Source organism: Barbus barbus, assembly GCF_936440315.1.
Source record: "Barbus barbus genome assembly, chromosome: 29".
Lineage (NCBI taxonomy): Eukaryota > Metazoa > Chordata > Actinopteri > Cypriniformes > Cyprinidae > Barbus > Barbus barbus.
Window position 1 is genome coordinate 17,731,537 of NC_136757.1, and position 18,229 is coordinate 17,749,765.

At 38.9% G+C, this 18,229-nt stretch overlaps 1 protein-coding gene across 1 annotated transcript in view; it reads right to left on the bottom strand.

Moving 5' to 3' along the window:
• The window catches only part of cpne5a (copine Va), a gene marked incomplete at both ends in the record, with an annotated part of 89,830 nt that overhangs the window by 6,123 nt on the left and 65,478 nt on the right, over window positions 1-18,229 (bottom strand). The window contains 2 exons of the mRNA XM_079383948.1: window positions 14,879-14,981; window positions 16,847-16,974. Coding sequence (XP_079240074.1) covers window positions 14,879-14,981; window positions 16,847-16,974 — 231 coding nt within the window. The remainder of the gene's footprint in view (window positions 1-14,878; window positions 14,982-16,846; window positions 16,975-18,229) is intronic.

The following is an 18,229-nucleotide window of genomic DNA, read 5'->3' on the forward strand; positions in this document are numbered from 1 at the left end:
CCTGCACCATTCGCCCAGCTCGTCAAAATCAAACTGCGGTGAGTTCCAATTCTCCTACTATCCATACTTTTGAAATTCCTATAACTATTTACTGCAACGATAAATCCCTAGAGACAGTAGCAATGATTGATTCTGGAGCGGCAGGAAACTTTATTGACGTCTCTTTCGCTAAAGCTCATGATATTTCTCTCCTTTCATGTGAATCACGGGTAGCGGTGGAGGCGCTAGATGGAAGACCGCTGGGTTCTGGAAGTATCAAGTTTTTGACCCCCAAGTTAAAGCTTCAAACTGGCGTTCTCCACACCGAATTAATCAGACTATTTGCCATAGAATCCCCACGCAATCCTGTCATCCTGGGCCTACCTTGGCTGGAGAAGCACAACCCCCGAATTTCATGGTCCTCACAACAAATTCTTCAGTGGTCGGAGTATTGTCAAGCGAATTGTCTCAAGTCAGAGCTAAAGCCCGTTGTAATTCCCGTTAAGGAGAAATCCGAGGACCAAGACTGTTCTACGATTCCCATTGAATATCAAGATCTTTCCGAAGCGTTCAGTAAGAGCAAGGCCTCTAAATTACCCCCACATCGTACCAACGACTGTGCCATCGACCTGATTCCAGGGTCATCACCACCCAAGGGCAGAATCTTTCCTTTGTCACAACCCGAATCAGAAACCATGAAGCAGTACATTGAGGAGGAATTAGCCAAGGGGTTCATTGTATCCTCTAAGTCCCCAGCATCAGCAGGCTTCTTCTTCGTAAAAAAGAAAGATGGCAGTCTACGACCCTGCATTGATTATCGTGCCCTCAACGAGATAACTGAAGTTTCGCTACCCCTTACCTTTAGTCCCATCTGCCTTGGAACAACTACGCTCTAAGTACTTCACAAAGCTGGACCTTCGCAGCGCTTACAATTTAATTCGCATTAGAGAGGGGGACGAATGGAAAACGGCTTTCTCAACCACATCCGGGCACTATGAATATCGGGTTATGCCCTTCGGCCTTGCCAACAGTCCGTCAGTCTTTCAAGCCTTTGTCAATGATGTCTTCCGGGACCTGCTTAACCAATTCGTCATAGTCTACATCAATGACATATTGATTTACTCAGACTCTCTCAACTCCCATATCCAACACGTCAGGACAGTTCTTAAAAGACTCATCCAACACCAATTATACGCCAAACTGCAGAAGTGTGAGTTCCATCAAACTCAGGTCGCGTTCTTAGGATATGTCATCAGCTCAGAAGGAGTCACTATGGATGATCATAAGGTGCAATCAGTACTCAATTGGCCCAAGCCCTCAACGGTGAAGGAACTTCAACGTTTCCTCGGATTCGCTAACTTCTATCGTCGTTTCATCAAGAACTTTAGTATGGTCTCAGCCCCTCTCACATCCATGCTCCAGGGAGCTACACAACGGCTGAAATGGACCCAGGCTGGCGAACAATCCTTTCAACGGCTAAAAGAACGATTCACTTCCGCTCCCATTCTTCGTCACCCCAATCCCGATATCGAGTTCACGGTAGAGGTCGACGCCTCCAACACAGGCATAGGGGCAGTTCTTTCTCAACGTCAGGGCATTCCACCCAAGCTTTACCCATGCGCCTTCTACTCACGCAAACTCAACTCGGCAGAGAGGAATTACGATGTGGGGGACAGAGAACTGTTAGCCATGAAGGCCGCGTTTGAGGAATGGCGGCATTGGTTGGAGGGGGCTAAAGTACCCTTTCTAGTGCTCACTGATCATCGCAACCTCGAATATATCAGATCTGCTAAAAGACTCAATCCCAGACAGGCAAGGTGGTCTTTATTCTTCTCACGTTTCGATTTCAAAGTAACCTATCGTCCTGGATCTAAGAATGGCAAAGCAGATGCTTTATCCAGACAATTCGACCACCTTCCTACTCCTCAGGCCAATGAACCCATTTTACCTCCCAAAATCATCCTAGCACCAGTACAATGGGATTTAATGACTGAGATCTCAGAAGCCCAAAGAAACAAACCAGCTCCTGTTGAATGCCCACCTAATTTGACTTACGTCCCCACTGACATGCGTCCCAGAGTGATGCAGTGGGTCCACGAATTACCCAACGCCGGCCATCCAGGTATCAATGCAAAAATTGAACTTGTCACGAACCGCTTCTGGTGGCCCACTCTATCATCCGATGTCACTCAGTTTGTCCAAAGGTGTGAGACCTGCAACATAACTAAATCTAGCCATCAACGACCAGCAGGACTTCTTCATCCACTTCCCATACCACAACGACCTTGGTCTCACATTGGAATAGATTTCGTAACTGATCTACCCAGCTCCAATCATTTCACTACCATCCTCACAGTCATTGACAGATTCTCTAAGGCATGCTGTCTAATCCCTCTCACTAAACTTCCCACCGCATTTGAAACAGCAGAGGCACTTCTACAGTTCTTCGGCGTCTGGATCGTTCTCGCTTCGGGAGCCGCTCGCAGGGGAGGGGCTCTGTCACAAGCCAGGCCTCTGTGGCTCTCTCCGATTGCCACCAGAGGGCACCCTCACCCGAGTATTGACCGTTTCATGAACTCCATTTCCCATCTGCCCCTTACCTAGGACTAATCACCGCTAGGTGATTCTCATCACCATCTCTACTTAAGCCACACTCACACTCTAGTCTGTGCGAAGTCTTGTTTAGCCTGTCTGACATTTCTGAGCGTTTCTCTGATTGTTATCTCTGTGCATTACCCCGGACTGTTGATACTCCTGTGATTCTCTGCCGCCTGCCCTGACCTTCTGCCTGGTATAAGTTTATGATTCTGATTCCTGTGATATTCCTGACGCTGTTGTATGACCTCTGCTTGTTTGACTCTGATTATTATCCTTATCCTTATTAAACATTGCAAATGGATCCGATCGCTTCTGACTCATTGTTACACTGTTAGTCCGAAAGAGTTTGCAATTGTTGCTGATGCAGTGCCACATGGAGTTCTCATGCTTTTTAGAGGGCTTTCTTTTCCAATCTCATGTCACTCAATGGATCTTTGCAAAACATTTGTTGGAAAACAGTGCCTTTCGTCATCCAAGCCCAAAAAAAAAAATAGAGTTTTGTTTCAGATGGAGTCTATTTCTGAGCCTTATGTAATCTCTTATTGGAATGGTTAGGAAATTATATTCACTGGAAGAAAGTTTGGCCAATACCTCACAAATATTTAATTACTAACAAAATGAGAGAAATTGCATTTTAAGTTGATTCATAGAATTTACCCGGATAAGTGCTCTCTTAAAAGACTTAAGAATGATATTAACACCAACTGTTCTTTCTTTTTAGAAAACAATGAAAATTCTTTACATTTATTCTGGAATTGCTCTTACACCATCATTTTGGTGTGATATTCTGACTTTATCAAATGTTATGTGAATCCTAATTTTGAGTTTACTTATAGAAATGTAATTTTTGGCTTTCATGAATGTGAAAAAAGGTGATACTTATTTCATAAACCTTATTTTCCTGTTAGCTAAATATCATATTCATAAATGTAAATTTTCTAAATGCCAACCTCTTTTTTTTTTTTTTAAGATTCAAACTTGAAATGAAAATGTATTTTGAATCTATTGAGTTCTCTACGAACTTAAAAGCAATAAGAACAATGGCTTTTCTAAAGGACTTGGCACTTCCTTTGGACTGAAAGACTGAATGACCCTGGACTGTTGTTGTATTGTTATGTTTTGACAATGATGACAATTGTTATTGTTTTTTCAAGCATTCGATAAAAATAAAAAAAAGTTTGAAAAAATGCACTGCGTGCCATGTTTCTGTAAGAGGGAGCTTTGCTGATCAACCGGCAACAAAGGAGCGGCGTGTTTGGATGATTACAGATGAGACTTTATGTACTGCAGAAAATGAATCAAGTACATCTTGATATAAGCTTTCTTTATTCTTAATTTAGTCTTACCATTCTAGAAGTAATGTTGTTGTGTGTTTTTTTTTTTTTTGCATTTGAAGAGCGAGATGTTTCATTACTGGTTGTGTTTGTAATATGTAATATTTTTGTACTCATCTGGAGTTATTCATTTTGCAGGATCAGTACAGATTTGTTACTGGAGATACAGTGTGGAAATACAGACCAGTACCGAAGAGGTGATGTTAGAAGTAAGTCAGCTCACCCTGATCACACATGACAAGCTAAAAGTGCTATATTAAGTCACTTTCCCTATGGATTTTAAATGCTTTGAATCTTTTCCATTTGCAAGTAATATATTCCCACCTGTGCATTTACAGATCCCCCTCTTATCATCATATATTTCACAGGTAACAAACCAAAGGAAGCGGGCTGCAGCTTTGCTGTGTCAGTCGTGGTAAATACAGGTACATTCTTCGTGAAGATGTGCGAGAGAAGCTTGCAAGGCAAGATGAGGGAAAAAAATTAAGGTACCTTTCTTCATTTTCATAGATTTTGGGATATTTATCTATATTTGAGTAATTGATAAAGTTATGTTTTATTATTATGTATTCCCAGTAAAGTAGGAATAAAAAATGTTTGTAAAAATGTTATTTATTTTTTAAAGCCCAGTGTCAGTGAAGATGGTGTGATCAGGAAATCTGGTGTTTGTGGGAAATCTGAAGCAACATCTCCCAGCATTCTACTACGATGTTTCCCTGATGATCGAGGTAATTCACCTCTTAGGTGATGCAGATGTGGTCAAAAGTTTACATACACCTTGCTGAATAAACTGCTTCATCAGAGCAGAAATTGCAATTTTTTAATGATTCTACCCTCTTACTGCTTCAATTATTAACATTTTGCCGATACTGCAAGCTGTATATAAACTTTGGACTGCAACTGTGTCTATTGCTTTCATTCAACTGAACCATTTATAATGACTGGATATGTTTTATAACAATTGTTCTTCTTTCTTTCCTCAAGGAATTCTTTTCTGACTTTCCTGCCTCTTTGGAAAATTTCCGTTCACAGAGACTGTGGAGAGATGTGTGCAGCTTCATGACATTTGAAGTTCACTGCCGATGAAGAGCTTCTGGGACACTGACAAACACCACTTCCCAGCAAGTTCATTTGGAGTTTTTTTCTATTATTTTTTTTTTATTAATTACTTTATTTAGTCAAACTTGCATTCACTAATGCTGGAGTAAGATTTTAGTAGAAACCTTTCAGTCCTGTTTAATGTTGGTTCTAGTAAAGGTTTGAGAATTTATGGCCTGGTTTCACGGACAGGGTTTAGACTAAGCCAAGATTAGGCCATAGTTCAATTAGGACATTTAAGTCATTTTCATTAACATGCCTTAGAAAAAACATTACTGGTGTGCATCTTGAGACAAAACAAAGGCACTAATATTTTTAAAGATCAGTCAGTGCAAGTTTCTTTCAGTTGAAACAGCTCAGAATTATATTTTAGTCTGGGGCTGGCCTTAAAGGGATAGTTCACCCAAAAATGAAAATTCTGTCATAATTTACTCACCCTCAAGTAGTTCCAAACCTGTTTGAATGTCTTTGTTCTGCTGAACACACAGGAAGATATTCTGAAGAATGTGGCAATCAGAACAGTTCTGGGGCACCATTGACTTCCATAGTAGTTTTTCTTCCTACTATGGAAGTCAATGGTGCCCCAAAACAGCCTGGTTACAAACTTTCTTCAAAATATCTTCCTTTGTGTTCAGCAAAACAAAGAAATTCATACAGGTTTGGAACTACTTGAGGGTGAGTAAATGATAACAGAATTTTCATTTTTGGGTGAACTACCCCTTTAACACAAGAGCCAGAGCCCATCTCACCAGACACATTATCCCTCTCTCCAGCATCTCCACTTCTAAGCTTCTCACAGAAAATGGAGGAACTGGTGTATGCTGGGACCAAACTCTCCCACTCTTTTGCTGCAAGCCCCCAGATATAAACTAAAAAACGGCAGGCCCCCCCAACCACCAAAGACTGCAGGCCCAGCTCTCCCTCCTCCTCCTGTGAGAGCTCTCCGAACGCCAGGGCCCAAACCCTCCTCCATCTGGTGTAGGTGAACCAAAAACAACTGATAACAGCTCTCAGTTTATGTGTCGGGTCCCCGCTAGATCAACGTTCATCCCTCCTGGGGTGGTGCCGCTCTTCTCTCTAGAAATATGGCACATATTTTTCTTAGAGTCTTAGAGTTTGTACTTGACTAACTGGGGCCCAGGTAAGGAAGCAGACAGACTGGCTAAACCGACCGTCTGCTAGCCGCCTCACGTTACAGAAGTCAGTTAATTCTCAGCACGAAAAGACTCCTTCACCCAGATATCACACTATAGAGACTGTGTCTGTTCCCCGAACTAGAAAATACAGAAAACGTCCAAACCAAATTAAGAGTAACAATTTAATTGATGTTCAACAAATAAAAAATGTTTACAATACTGAATATCAGGTCCCTTTCTACAAAAGCACTTTTTGTAAATGATTTGATCAATGATAATAATCTAGATTTGCTCTGTTTGACAGAAACATGGCTAAAACCAGATGAATACATTACTTTAAATGAGTCCACCCCCCAGGATTACTGCTGTAAAAATGAGCCACGTACAAAAGGTAAAGGGGGAGGTGTTGCTACAATTTATAGCAATATTCTCAGTATTTCTCGGAGGGCAGGCTTTAAGTATAACTCGTTTGAAGTTATGGTGCTGAGTATAACATTATCTAGAGAAACACGTGTTAGTGATAAATCCCCTGTGATGTTTGTACTGGCTACTGTATAAAGGCCACCAGGGCACCACACAGACTTTAATGAAGAATTTGCTGATTTTCTATCTGAGTTAGTACTGGCTGCAGATAAAGTCTTAATTGTTGGCGATTTGAATATCCATGTCGATAATGAAAAAGATGCATTAGGATCAGCATTCATAGACATTCTGAACTCTATTGGGGTTAGACAACACATTTCCGGACCTACTCATTGTCGAAATCATACTCTACATTTAATACTGTCACATGGAATTGATGTTAGTGGTGTTGAAATTCTGCAGCAAAGCGATGATATCTCAGATCATTATCTAGTCTTGTGTAAACTCCATATAGCTAAAACTGTAAATTCTACTCCTTGTTACAAGTATGGTAGAACCATCACCTCTACCACAAAAGACTGCTTTGTAAGTAATCTTCCTGATTCATCTCGATTCCTCAGCATATCCAACAGCGCAGAAAAACTTGATGATGTAACAGAAACCACGGACTCTCTCTTTTCTAGCACTTTAGATACAGTTGCTCCTTTACGCTTAAGGAAGATCAAAGAAAACAGTCCGACTCCGTCGTATAATGAGCACACACACCTTAAAGAGAGCAGCCCAGAAAACGGAGCGCAGATGGAGGAAAACAAAACTAGAGGTATTTCGTATAGCCTGGCGGGAAAATACCCTATCCTACAGAAAAGCATTAAAAACTGCTAGATCTGATTACTTTTCGTCTCTTCTAGAAGAAAACACACATAACCCCCAGTATTTATTCAATACAGTCGCTAAATTAACGAAAAATAAAGCATCAACAGGTGTTGGCATTTCCCAAAATCACAGCAGTAATGACTTTATGAACTACTTTACTTCCAAGTTCGATTCTATCAGAAATAAAATTGTAAGCATGCAGCCGTCAGCTACAATATCGCATCAGATAGATAGTGCACTATAGATCCCCTGAGGAACAATTTCACTCATTCTCTACTATAGGAGAGGAAGAATTGTATAAATTTGTTAAATCATCTAAACCAACAACATGTATGTTAGACCCTATTCCATCTAAACTACTAAAAGAGCTGCTTCTAGAAGTCATAGATCCTCTTTTGGCTATTATTAATTCATCACTGTCATTAGGATATGTCTCCAAAACCTTCAAATTGGCTGTTATTAAGCCTCTCATTAAAAAAACACAACTTGACCCCAAAGATCTAGTTAATTACAGACCGATCTCAAATCTCCCTTTTCTGTCAAAGATACTAGAAAAGGTAGTATCCTCGCAATTATATTCCTTCTTAGAGAAAAATATTATTTGTGAGGAATTCCAGTCAGGATTTAGACTGTATCATAGTACTGAGACTGCTCTCATTAGAGTTACAAATGACCTGCTTCTATCATCTGATCGTGGTTGTATCTCTTTATTAGTTCTACTGGATCTTAGCGCTGCGTTCGACACTATCGACCACAACATTCTTTTAAATAGACTAGAACACTTTGTTGGCATTAGTGGAAGTGCATTAGCATGGATCAAATCGTACTTCTGTAAATCGTAAATCTGTATGCCATCAGTTCGTAGAAGTGAATGAAGGGGTATCATATCGATCACAAGTGCAGTATGGAGTACCTCAAGGCTCAGTACTAGGGCAGTTACTTTTCACGCTTTACATGTTACCCTTGGGAGATATTATCAGGAGACATGGTGTTAGCTTTCACTGTTATGCTTTACACTGTTTTAACACTGTTAAAACTGGATGACGAGTAACTTCTTACAGCTAAATTCCGAAAAAACAGGTGTTAATTATCAGACCTAAAAACCCCACATGTAATAACCTAGAACACTATCTAACACTTGACGGCTGCTCTGTCAATTCTTCTTCATCAGTTAGGAACCTAGGTGTGCTGTTTGATAGCAATCTTTGATTTGAAAGCCATGTTTCTAGCATCTGTAAAACTGTGTTTTTGCATCTCAAAAACATATCTAAATTGCGACCTATGCTCTCAACGTCAAATGCAGAAATACTAATTCATGCGTTTATGACCTCAAGGTTAGACTATTGTAATGCTTTATTGGGTGGTTGTTCTGCACGCTTGATCAACAAATTACAGTTGGTCCATAATGCAGCAGCTAGAGTCCTTACTAGAACCAGGAAGTACGACCATATTAGCCCGGTTCTGTCAACACTGCATTGGCTCCCCATCAAACATCGTATAGATTTTAAAATCTTGTTAATTACTTATAAAGCCCTGAATGGCTTAGCTCCTCAGTACTTGAGCGAGCTCTTATCACATTATAGTCCTCCACGTCTGCTGCGTTCTCAAAACTCTGGCCATTTGATAATACCTAGAATATCAAAATCGACTGCGAGTGGCAGATCCTTTTCCTATTTAGCACCCAAACTCTGGAACAATCTACCTAATACTGTTCGGGAGGCAGACACACTCTGTCAGTTTAAATCTAGATTAAAGACACATTTCTTTAACCTGGCTTACACATAACACACTAATACACTTCTATTATTCAAATCCGTTAAAGGATTGTTAGGCTGCATTAATTAGATCAACCGGAACCGGGAACACTCCCCATAACACATGATGTACTCGTTACATCATAAGAAGAATGGCATCTACGCTAATATTCGTCTGTTTCTATTCTGTTTCTCAGTCCGCGTCCGGATCAGATGGTGGATTGGCGCCGGGAGATGATGTATGTGGCCCTGATCGTCGGCAGAGGCCGGACACCTGGATGAGCCCCAGGGACATATCCCCAGTCACCATAGCCACCCGATCCGGTCCGTATCCAGCCCAGCTGGTCACTGCAGTCACCAGATCCAGTCCGTATCCAGATCAGATGGATCAGCACCAAGAGACGACCTCTACAGCCCTGAACGTCAGTGGAGACCAGGACACCGATATGAGCGCCAGAGACAGATCCCCAGTGAGGACCCCGCCACTTAGACAGCCATCGGGAAAGACCACTGGAACCAGTTGAGCCCTTACAATCTGACTTTGCTGCAGTTGGAATTGAACTGCTGGTTCGTTTGGCCAGAGGGGAACTGGCCCCCCGACTGAGCCTGGTTTCTCCCAAGGTTTTTTTCTCCATTCTGTCACCGATGGAGTTTTGGTTCCTTGTCGCTGTCGCCTCTGGCTTGCTTAGTTGGGGACACTTCATTTCCAGCGATATCGTCGACCTGATTGCAAAGACACTATTTAAACTGAACTGAGCTGGATGATGACATCACTGAATTCAATAATGAAATGCCTTTAACTGAAAATCTTTTTTTTTATCTTTTCATTTTACATTATTGACACACTATTTTCCTTTTTTGGTATTGTGCAGTTGCTTTGACACAATTTACATTGTTAAAAGCACTATATAAATAAAGGTGACTTGACTTGACTTGACATTCACAAATGTTTACAGAACAAGCGGGAACCCAGTTTGCCTGTAGCCTCCTCTATTTCTGTTTTATCACGTGATAGAAAGTCTAAGGCCTACTCAAGCCGTACGGCTGACCCATCTAATCTGCGGCCTATAATGCATCAATCTAAGATTGCTGTAGAGACAAGATGTAATTCCATCAAGTTAGCATTTTTAAACATTCGCTCACTAAAAAATATGATTTAATAACCACAAACAACCTGGATTTTATGTTTCTAAATTAAACATGGCTAGAAGACAGCTGCAGTGCAACAGTCCTCACTGAAACAACCCCTCCTAACTTTAATTTTATAAGTGTCTGCAGGACTGTTAGGAGAGGTGGTGGTGTAGCTGCTCTGTTTAAAGATGTTTATCAATGCAAGCAAGTGTCATTTGGTCAGTATTTGTCTTCTGAATACCTAAGTATTGTGCTGAAAGGAGCTCCACGCACTCTGTTTATCATTATTTACAGGCCTCCAAAATATTCTCTGGCCTTTGTTTAAGAGCTCACTGAACTGTTATCAATGATTTCCTCAGAGTTTGACTGTTTTGCTATTGCAGGGGATTTTAATATTCACATAGATAATGCAGAAATCAAAACTACAAAATAAATTATAACTGTTTTAAACACTTTTGACCTGAGTCAGCATGTGCATGGACCCACACACAATCGTGGACACACTCTAGATTTATTCATCAGTAGAGGTCTAAACATTTCATCCATTGTTATTAAGGATGTAGCACTGTCTGATCACTTCTGTATTTTCTTTGATATATTGATCTCTGTCACCACTGAATCTAGATCTGTCATTGTCAGAAAGAGATGCATTAATGAGAACAATAGTGCGCTATTTATGAAGGCAATATCTCTAACACCAAGCATTTCTGCAGACTCTGTTGATATTCTCCTGGATTCATTTAACTCAAAAGACAAGAATGTTATTGATGATATTGCTCCGATAAAGGTCAGCAAGAAGACTGGCAGACAAAAATCATTTTGGAGAAACTCAACAGCAGTTCAGAGTATGAAAGACAATTCAGAATAGCTGAGCAGATGTGGCGGAAGATGAAACTCGAAATTCACTATAGCATCTATAAAGACAGCCTTCATGCTTTCAATGTGGAACTAGCCACAGCTAGACAGACCTTCTTCTCAAACCTTATAAACAGTAACTTAAACAACACTCACACTCTTTTTGCGACTGTTGAGAGACTAACAAACCCCCCAAGTCAGATTCCCATTGAAATGCTCTCAAAGCATAATTGCTTCCTTCTTTTCTGAGAAGATCAATAATATCAGAAAGGAGATTGGCACATCCTCAAGTTATGCAGAGGTCACACAGATTCAACCGCAATTTCAAAAAGAAGTGAATATGTCTGTCTTTAAAGCAATTGATAGCAAAATTTTGGAAGAAATAGTACAGCACCTTAAATCCTTAAATCGTCAACCTGCTATCTTGACTCACTTCCCACATCTTTTTTCAAAAGTGTGCTTAACTGTTTAGAAGCTGATCTCTTAGAAGTGGTGAATGCCTCACTTCTTTCTGGGACTTTTCTAAACTCCCTTAAAACTGCAGTTGTTAAGCCCCTTCTGAAAAAGCACAATCTTGATAACCGTGTTGAGCAACTATAGACCAATATCAAATCTTCATTTCATAGGTAAGATTATTGAAAAGGTCGTTTTTAATCAGCTGAACAACTACTTAAACTCAGATGGATACCTGGACAATTTTAAATCTGGTTTCCGAGCACATCACAGCACAGAGACAGCACTCATTAAGATAATAAATGATATTTGCATAAATTCTGATTCAGGAAAAATCTCAGTGCTGGTACTATTAGATCTTAGTGCTGCGTTTGACACTGTCATCATACCATACTTCTAGACCGACTGGAAAACTGGGTCGGGCTTTCTGGGATGGCACTCAAATGGTTCAGGTCATACTTAGAAGGGAGAGGTTATTATGTGAGGTTATTATAGGAGAGCATAAGTCTAAGTGGACGGCCATGACAAGCAGAGTCCCACAAGGCTCAATTCTTGCACCGCTCTTGTTTAGCCTGTATATGCTCCCACTAAGTCAGATAATGAGGAAGAACCAAATTGCCTATCACAGCTATGCTGATGATACCCAGATTTACCTAGCCTTATCTCCAAATGACTATAGCCCCACTGACTCCCTCTGCCAATGCATTGATGAAATTAACAGTTGGATGTGCCAAAACTATCTTCAGTTAAACAAGAAGAAAACTGAAATCATTGCATTTGGAAACAAAGATGAAGTTCTCAAGGTGAATGCATACCTTGACTCTAGGGGTCAAACAACTAAAAATCAAGTCAAAAATCTTGGGGTGATTCTGGAGACAGACCTTAGTTTTAGTAGTCATGTCAAAGCAGTAACTAAATCAGCATACTATCATCTCAAAAACATTGTAAGAATTAGATGTTTTGTTTCCAGTCAAGACTTGGAGAAACTTGTTCATGCCTTTATCACCAGCAGGGTGGATTATTATAAGATTATTGTAATGGTCTCCATACCGGCCTTCCCAAGAAGACCATTAGACAACTGCAGCTCATCCAGAACACTGCTGCCAGGATTCTGACTAGAACCAGAAAATCAGAGCATATCACACCAGTCCTCAGGTCCTTACACTGGCTTCCAGTTACATTTAGGATTGCTTTTAAAGTACTTTTACTCGTTTATATGTCACTCAATGGCCTAGGACCTAAATACATTGCAGATATGTTCACTGAATATAACCCTAACAGACCACTCAGATCATTAGGATCAAGTCAGTTAGAAACACCAAGGGTTCACACAAAACAAGGGGAGTCCGCTTTTAGCTATTATACTGCCCACAGTTGGAACCAGCTTCCAGAAGAGATCAGATGTGCTATAACATTAGCCACATTTAAATCCAGACTCAAAACTCATCTATTTAGCTGTGCATTTGTTGAATGAGCACTGTGCTACGTCAGAACTGACTGCACTGTATTCTATGTAATCATTATCTATTCTTAACTGTTTTAAATTCATTTTAAATCAATTTCTATATAATTTTAAAATTCCTTGTTTTTATTATAATTTTTTTAATTCCCTGTTTTTGTTGCTGTGATTATTATTTTTAATGACTATTTCACTTTCTTTTAGTTGTAAAGCAATTTGAATTACCACTGTGTATGAAATGTCCTACATAAATAAACTTGCCTTGCCTTGCCTTAAGCCTTGTCTGTGAAACCGAGGGTACCATTAACACAGTTTGGTAATGTTTTACAATAAGGTCTCATTTGTTGTACAAATGATGATTTTCTTTCTTTATTTTTATTTTTTTGCATTAAGTGTGTGTGTTTGTGTGTTAGTAATCCTATACGTTATGGAGACCAAATGACTCCACAAGGATAGTAATACCAGTAAATTTTGACTTTGTGGACATTTTTAGGTCCCCAATGTGGAAACGGGCTTATACATCATACAGAATGATGTTTTCTATGATGGTGAGATTAGGTACTTTTGTATGTAAGTGATTTTGCTTTGTTCTCCAGACTCCTTCTAATAAGCGAGTTAAAGTGTTGCTAAGTATACAAAAAATACAGTAGCATATTTATGTGCTTTACCAAAAGTACAATTTCAGGGTATTTTTTATTAAGTAAACTTGTAAACTGAAAGTCTGCTAAATTGGAACAAATAATTTTTCTTGCACTTTAATTGTGTGAAAGTAGTGCTGAAGTCCAACTAAAGATATACTGAAGTATATTTGATTGTGCTAAAGTAGAACTATTGCAAGTATACTTCAGGTACTCTTTAAATATCTTGCATTTAAAGACCGATATTATTCAATGATCATACAATCCTCATCAATAGTGACATTAAAACACATTTTAGGCTAAATTTTGAGAAATGTGCATTGTGCACAAGTAGTTCTCCAGGTAAAGTTTAATAAAAAAAAATATATCAGTAAATCTCGAGCGATATGTTAGTAAATATGTTAATACATTTGAACTTCATATGAAATAAATGTATTTTGAATATATAACTTTTTTACTAGGGAAGTAGCATATGAATTAAATGTGAAATTTTGAAATAGAGACAATGAAATAATATTTTCTTGTAAAACATACTCCAATAATCAAATGACAAAAACCAATGACCATTCAGTCCATGGAATTAACCTACATTTCGCTTCAGCTACTTCAGCTAGAATATATTTAAGAAGCCAAATTGCTGTGAGTGCAGAGAATCAGCAGTCAGAGTGAGAGAGTGCATATGAGAAACACTTCAAAGTGCTCATTTTTATCTAATCATTTTAAAAAGACCAACAGAAAAGAGCACAAGAGTGGAATTTCCATAGTGGACTTCAATAAAAATCACTCAAGTCATAAAAAGGCATAACGCACATGAAGTGTTAAGTCATTCAAAGTGCATGAACCCATATCAGTCAGTGCAGAAATGTTACCGTGGGACCGAAGACCGAGATCCAAAGCATCATGGGTAGAGGGTGAAGAAGAGACAGAGCAGCAGGCAAGATCTTAAAAGGAAGGTGTGGCTGTTTTAATAATGTGACTAAACAGTCGCAAATTCCCTTTAAATCCAGTCTGCTGGGTAACCATAGCAACGGAGACAGGCGAATCCCGTTAGGTGCAGAGAGGACCTCCGGAAGACCCCAAAAGCACCTTAACTCTTCTTAGGCTTTGCCTGGGGGGCACTTGTGATGCAGTGTTGCACCAGAATATGATGATGTAAACAGTTTTTGAGTACAGTAGGCGAGAGAGAGAAAGGTCAAGGATAACTCACATTGACGATGGCTTCTTTAGTCTGAGCCATATCTGATATCACACCATCTGTGATGATGAGAAGCACAAAGTACTGCGAGCCATCTTGAACTGCTGCAGCATACCTGTGCCCAGACACACACACACACACACACACACACGCAATCACATTTTCACATTAACAAACATATTAGCAAAACCGTCATGATCCAAATCCCCCAAATGAACCATAACCTAAATATGAAAATCTCTTCATGCTGGTACTGTTGATTGTTTGTTTTAACATGGTGGATGAATAATGAAAGAATGAGCATCCTCAATGAACACTTAGTATTCAGCGCTGAACCTCATGCATGTATATATTTGCTCTGGGATGTCCCTGTGCTATTGACACAGCTCTTCTGCCTTCATCAAAATCCCATAATACTCTTTGTGATGCAAAACATTTTACAGAAGATATGACAGGAGATCTGGTCTCTTGGAGGTCCACACACGGTCACAGCAACATGAAACAAAAACTTTATGCTTGTTAAATCATCTACATGTTAATTTTGACAATACGTACAATCACTATCACATTAGCTACAGTGTTCATGAGTATAGAAGCCTGTGTCTGCCTCAGAATACAAAACAGAAGTCAAGTGCGACTTTTTGTAATTATTATTTTATTCCTCTCAACTACGACTTTGTTTCGACTTTATAGCTCACAATTGCGACTTTGTTATTCATAATTGTTGATTTTATATCTCAGTTTTGACTTTGTCACGATTGCAATCTCTCAATTGTGACTTTCTCACAGTCGTGATTATTTTTATACAGTTGTAAAAAGTGATACGTTGACTTAACTTAAAAAAAATTGAGGAAAACTGTTGCCTTAAAATTATTAAGTAAATAATAATAATTAAAAAAACCAGACAATTCACTTAACTTAATTTTTTTAATTATTATTTACTTGATAATTTTAAAGCAAGGGGTTTCCTCAATTTTTTTAAGTTAAGTCAACTTTTTACAGTGTATGCATATTTCTCACAATTTCACATTTGTTTCACATAATTGTGACTTTATATAGCTCACAAATGTCAATTTGTTGCACATAATTGTGATTTTATATCTCACAGTTGCAAGTTTGTTTGTCATAATTGCAATATCTCATTGTGAAGTTCTCACACTTGTGATCATTATTTTAGTTATGACTGTTTCTCATTATTCCAACTTTGATTCTCCTAATTGCGACTTTACATCTCACGATTTTGACTGTTTCCCAAAACTGCAACATCATATATCTCACAATTGTGACTTTCTCAGTTACAACATTATTTCTGACATCTGACTATTTATCAGAGTTGTGACTTTACATGTCACAATATGGTTTTATTTATTATTTTTATCTGACAGTTATGACTTTTATTTTTACTCTAAGGTACATTTTTTTTTTTTTCATACATCAGTACTCAGAACATCCTGAAGAATATGCAAACAGAAGCAGCACCCTAAACAGTGAGCTTAAATATAAGGATACATTTGTGACACTATATGCGTGACCAACTTGAACACAATGTGAAATCTGTGTGGGAAAATCTTTCGCCCACAAGCCAAATTCCAGATTGCACAGATTTCTATTGAACTGACTAGATTTGACCTCGAAAATTCACCAACAATAGTAAATGTGACCGCACCTTTACATCTCCAAAGGAGCAACAGTTGTGTTGTATATGAGCTCCTATTTTTCTAATATTTAGGATGTTAACTCTGGCTATGAAGTTTTAGCCAATGAGTCCCAAAACACCAGATGAAAATGTGATCTTTTAAAGGCGAAACTCAAAATAAAGTCTGTCATCACAAACATTTTTGCTTGACTGAGCAAAGACTGTGATTTTAATAGGACCATTTTCTATTCATTTGAGTCTAGAAATCAATCTCAGCCTTTCTACTGGTTTACACAGGATAAATTTTCAACTCCTTTGAGCGAATGGCGTTTCATTTTTCTTACCTTGCTACATGGTTGATGACAGGAGCAAAATTGGTAGGTCCGTAGAGCTGGACAGTCTTCAGACTCTCGTGGTAAGCCTCTAGGATGCCCTCCATCCCGTTGCAGTATGGGTTATCTACATTACCATTCTTCAAAGAGAACATCAGAGATCAATCAATACTATGCCTGTACTGTCAAAGCCAAATCAGCAGACTACATTTATCATAATACTTTACATTTCTCAAGATATCTGTCATTATTCTTTTGAATATAAAACTCTATAGAGTATAGAGTATTCATTAGTATGTCTACGCACTAGAATTTGCATCGCATCAGTTAAGTCAACTGCGAATCAATTGATTTCATTGGTGATGGTGCGTCTCAAGGACGCAAAAATATCATGCAACCAAAAACTGGTTCTATCTGGATACTAAAAACCCATTTTGCATATTCATATTCCTCAAACGTAACGTCAAAACTTTCTCAAGTGTGTCGCCCTTAGGGATCTCAGAATCTGTTCAGTATTTTATGATTCATCATTAGATAATTATTCATGCTCTAAGGACAGTAATACTTGAAGAGTGAAGCAGCAAGAATGAAAATGAATAGTCATGATCCTAAGTTCCAGCACAGGGAAAAAGGTGGCAGGAAGAGTAGCTGATGAAGGAAAAAAAGAGAAAGAGTGAGCGAAAACTAATTAAGAGACTCAAAATGCTCGACGAGATGAGGGTTTGGCACACAAGCATCATGAATGCTTGGGTAACGTTAATGAGCAGGAGTGTCAGGAGAGACTTATTTACACATTACACATACTGTAGATATAACCGAGCATTACTAATTACAATATCACAGTACGTGTACTTCCCTGGTACATACATGGTAAATAGCTTGTACCTACAGGCAAATGAGTGGTAACACAAGGTACTTACCTGAAATGTATGTACATGGTAACAAATAAGAGACACGGCTGTACAGTCGTACATGTATGGTAATTCGTTTGTACGTACAGACAAGTGTGGGTAATAACGGTCACTTACAGGTAGTGCCCGTGCATGGTAACTAATTAGATACTTTACTGTACTTACTAATGTATATACATGGTAAATATGTAGTACTTATGGACAAGTGGGTACAAACAGGCACGTCCTTACAGTATCCGTATATGATAACTAATAAGACACATTACTTTACATACTAGTGATATGTACATGGTAAATGTGTAGCACCTATGGAAAAATGTGGTTTTATGTAGTAACAAACAAGACACATACTGTACTTGGTATATACGGTACGCTTGATAAGTCCTAACCTTACATAATAAAAAGAGGACTGTTTTTAAATTGCTTTTGTAGGACTGTTAATGCTAAATTATTCTCCACAACGGTGCTTACAAAGTTTGAAGAA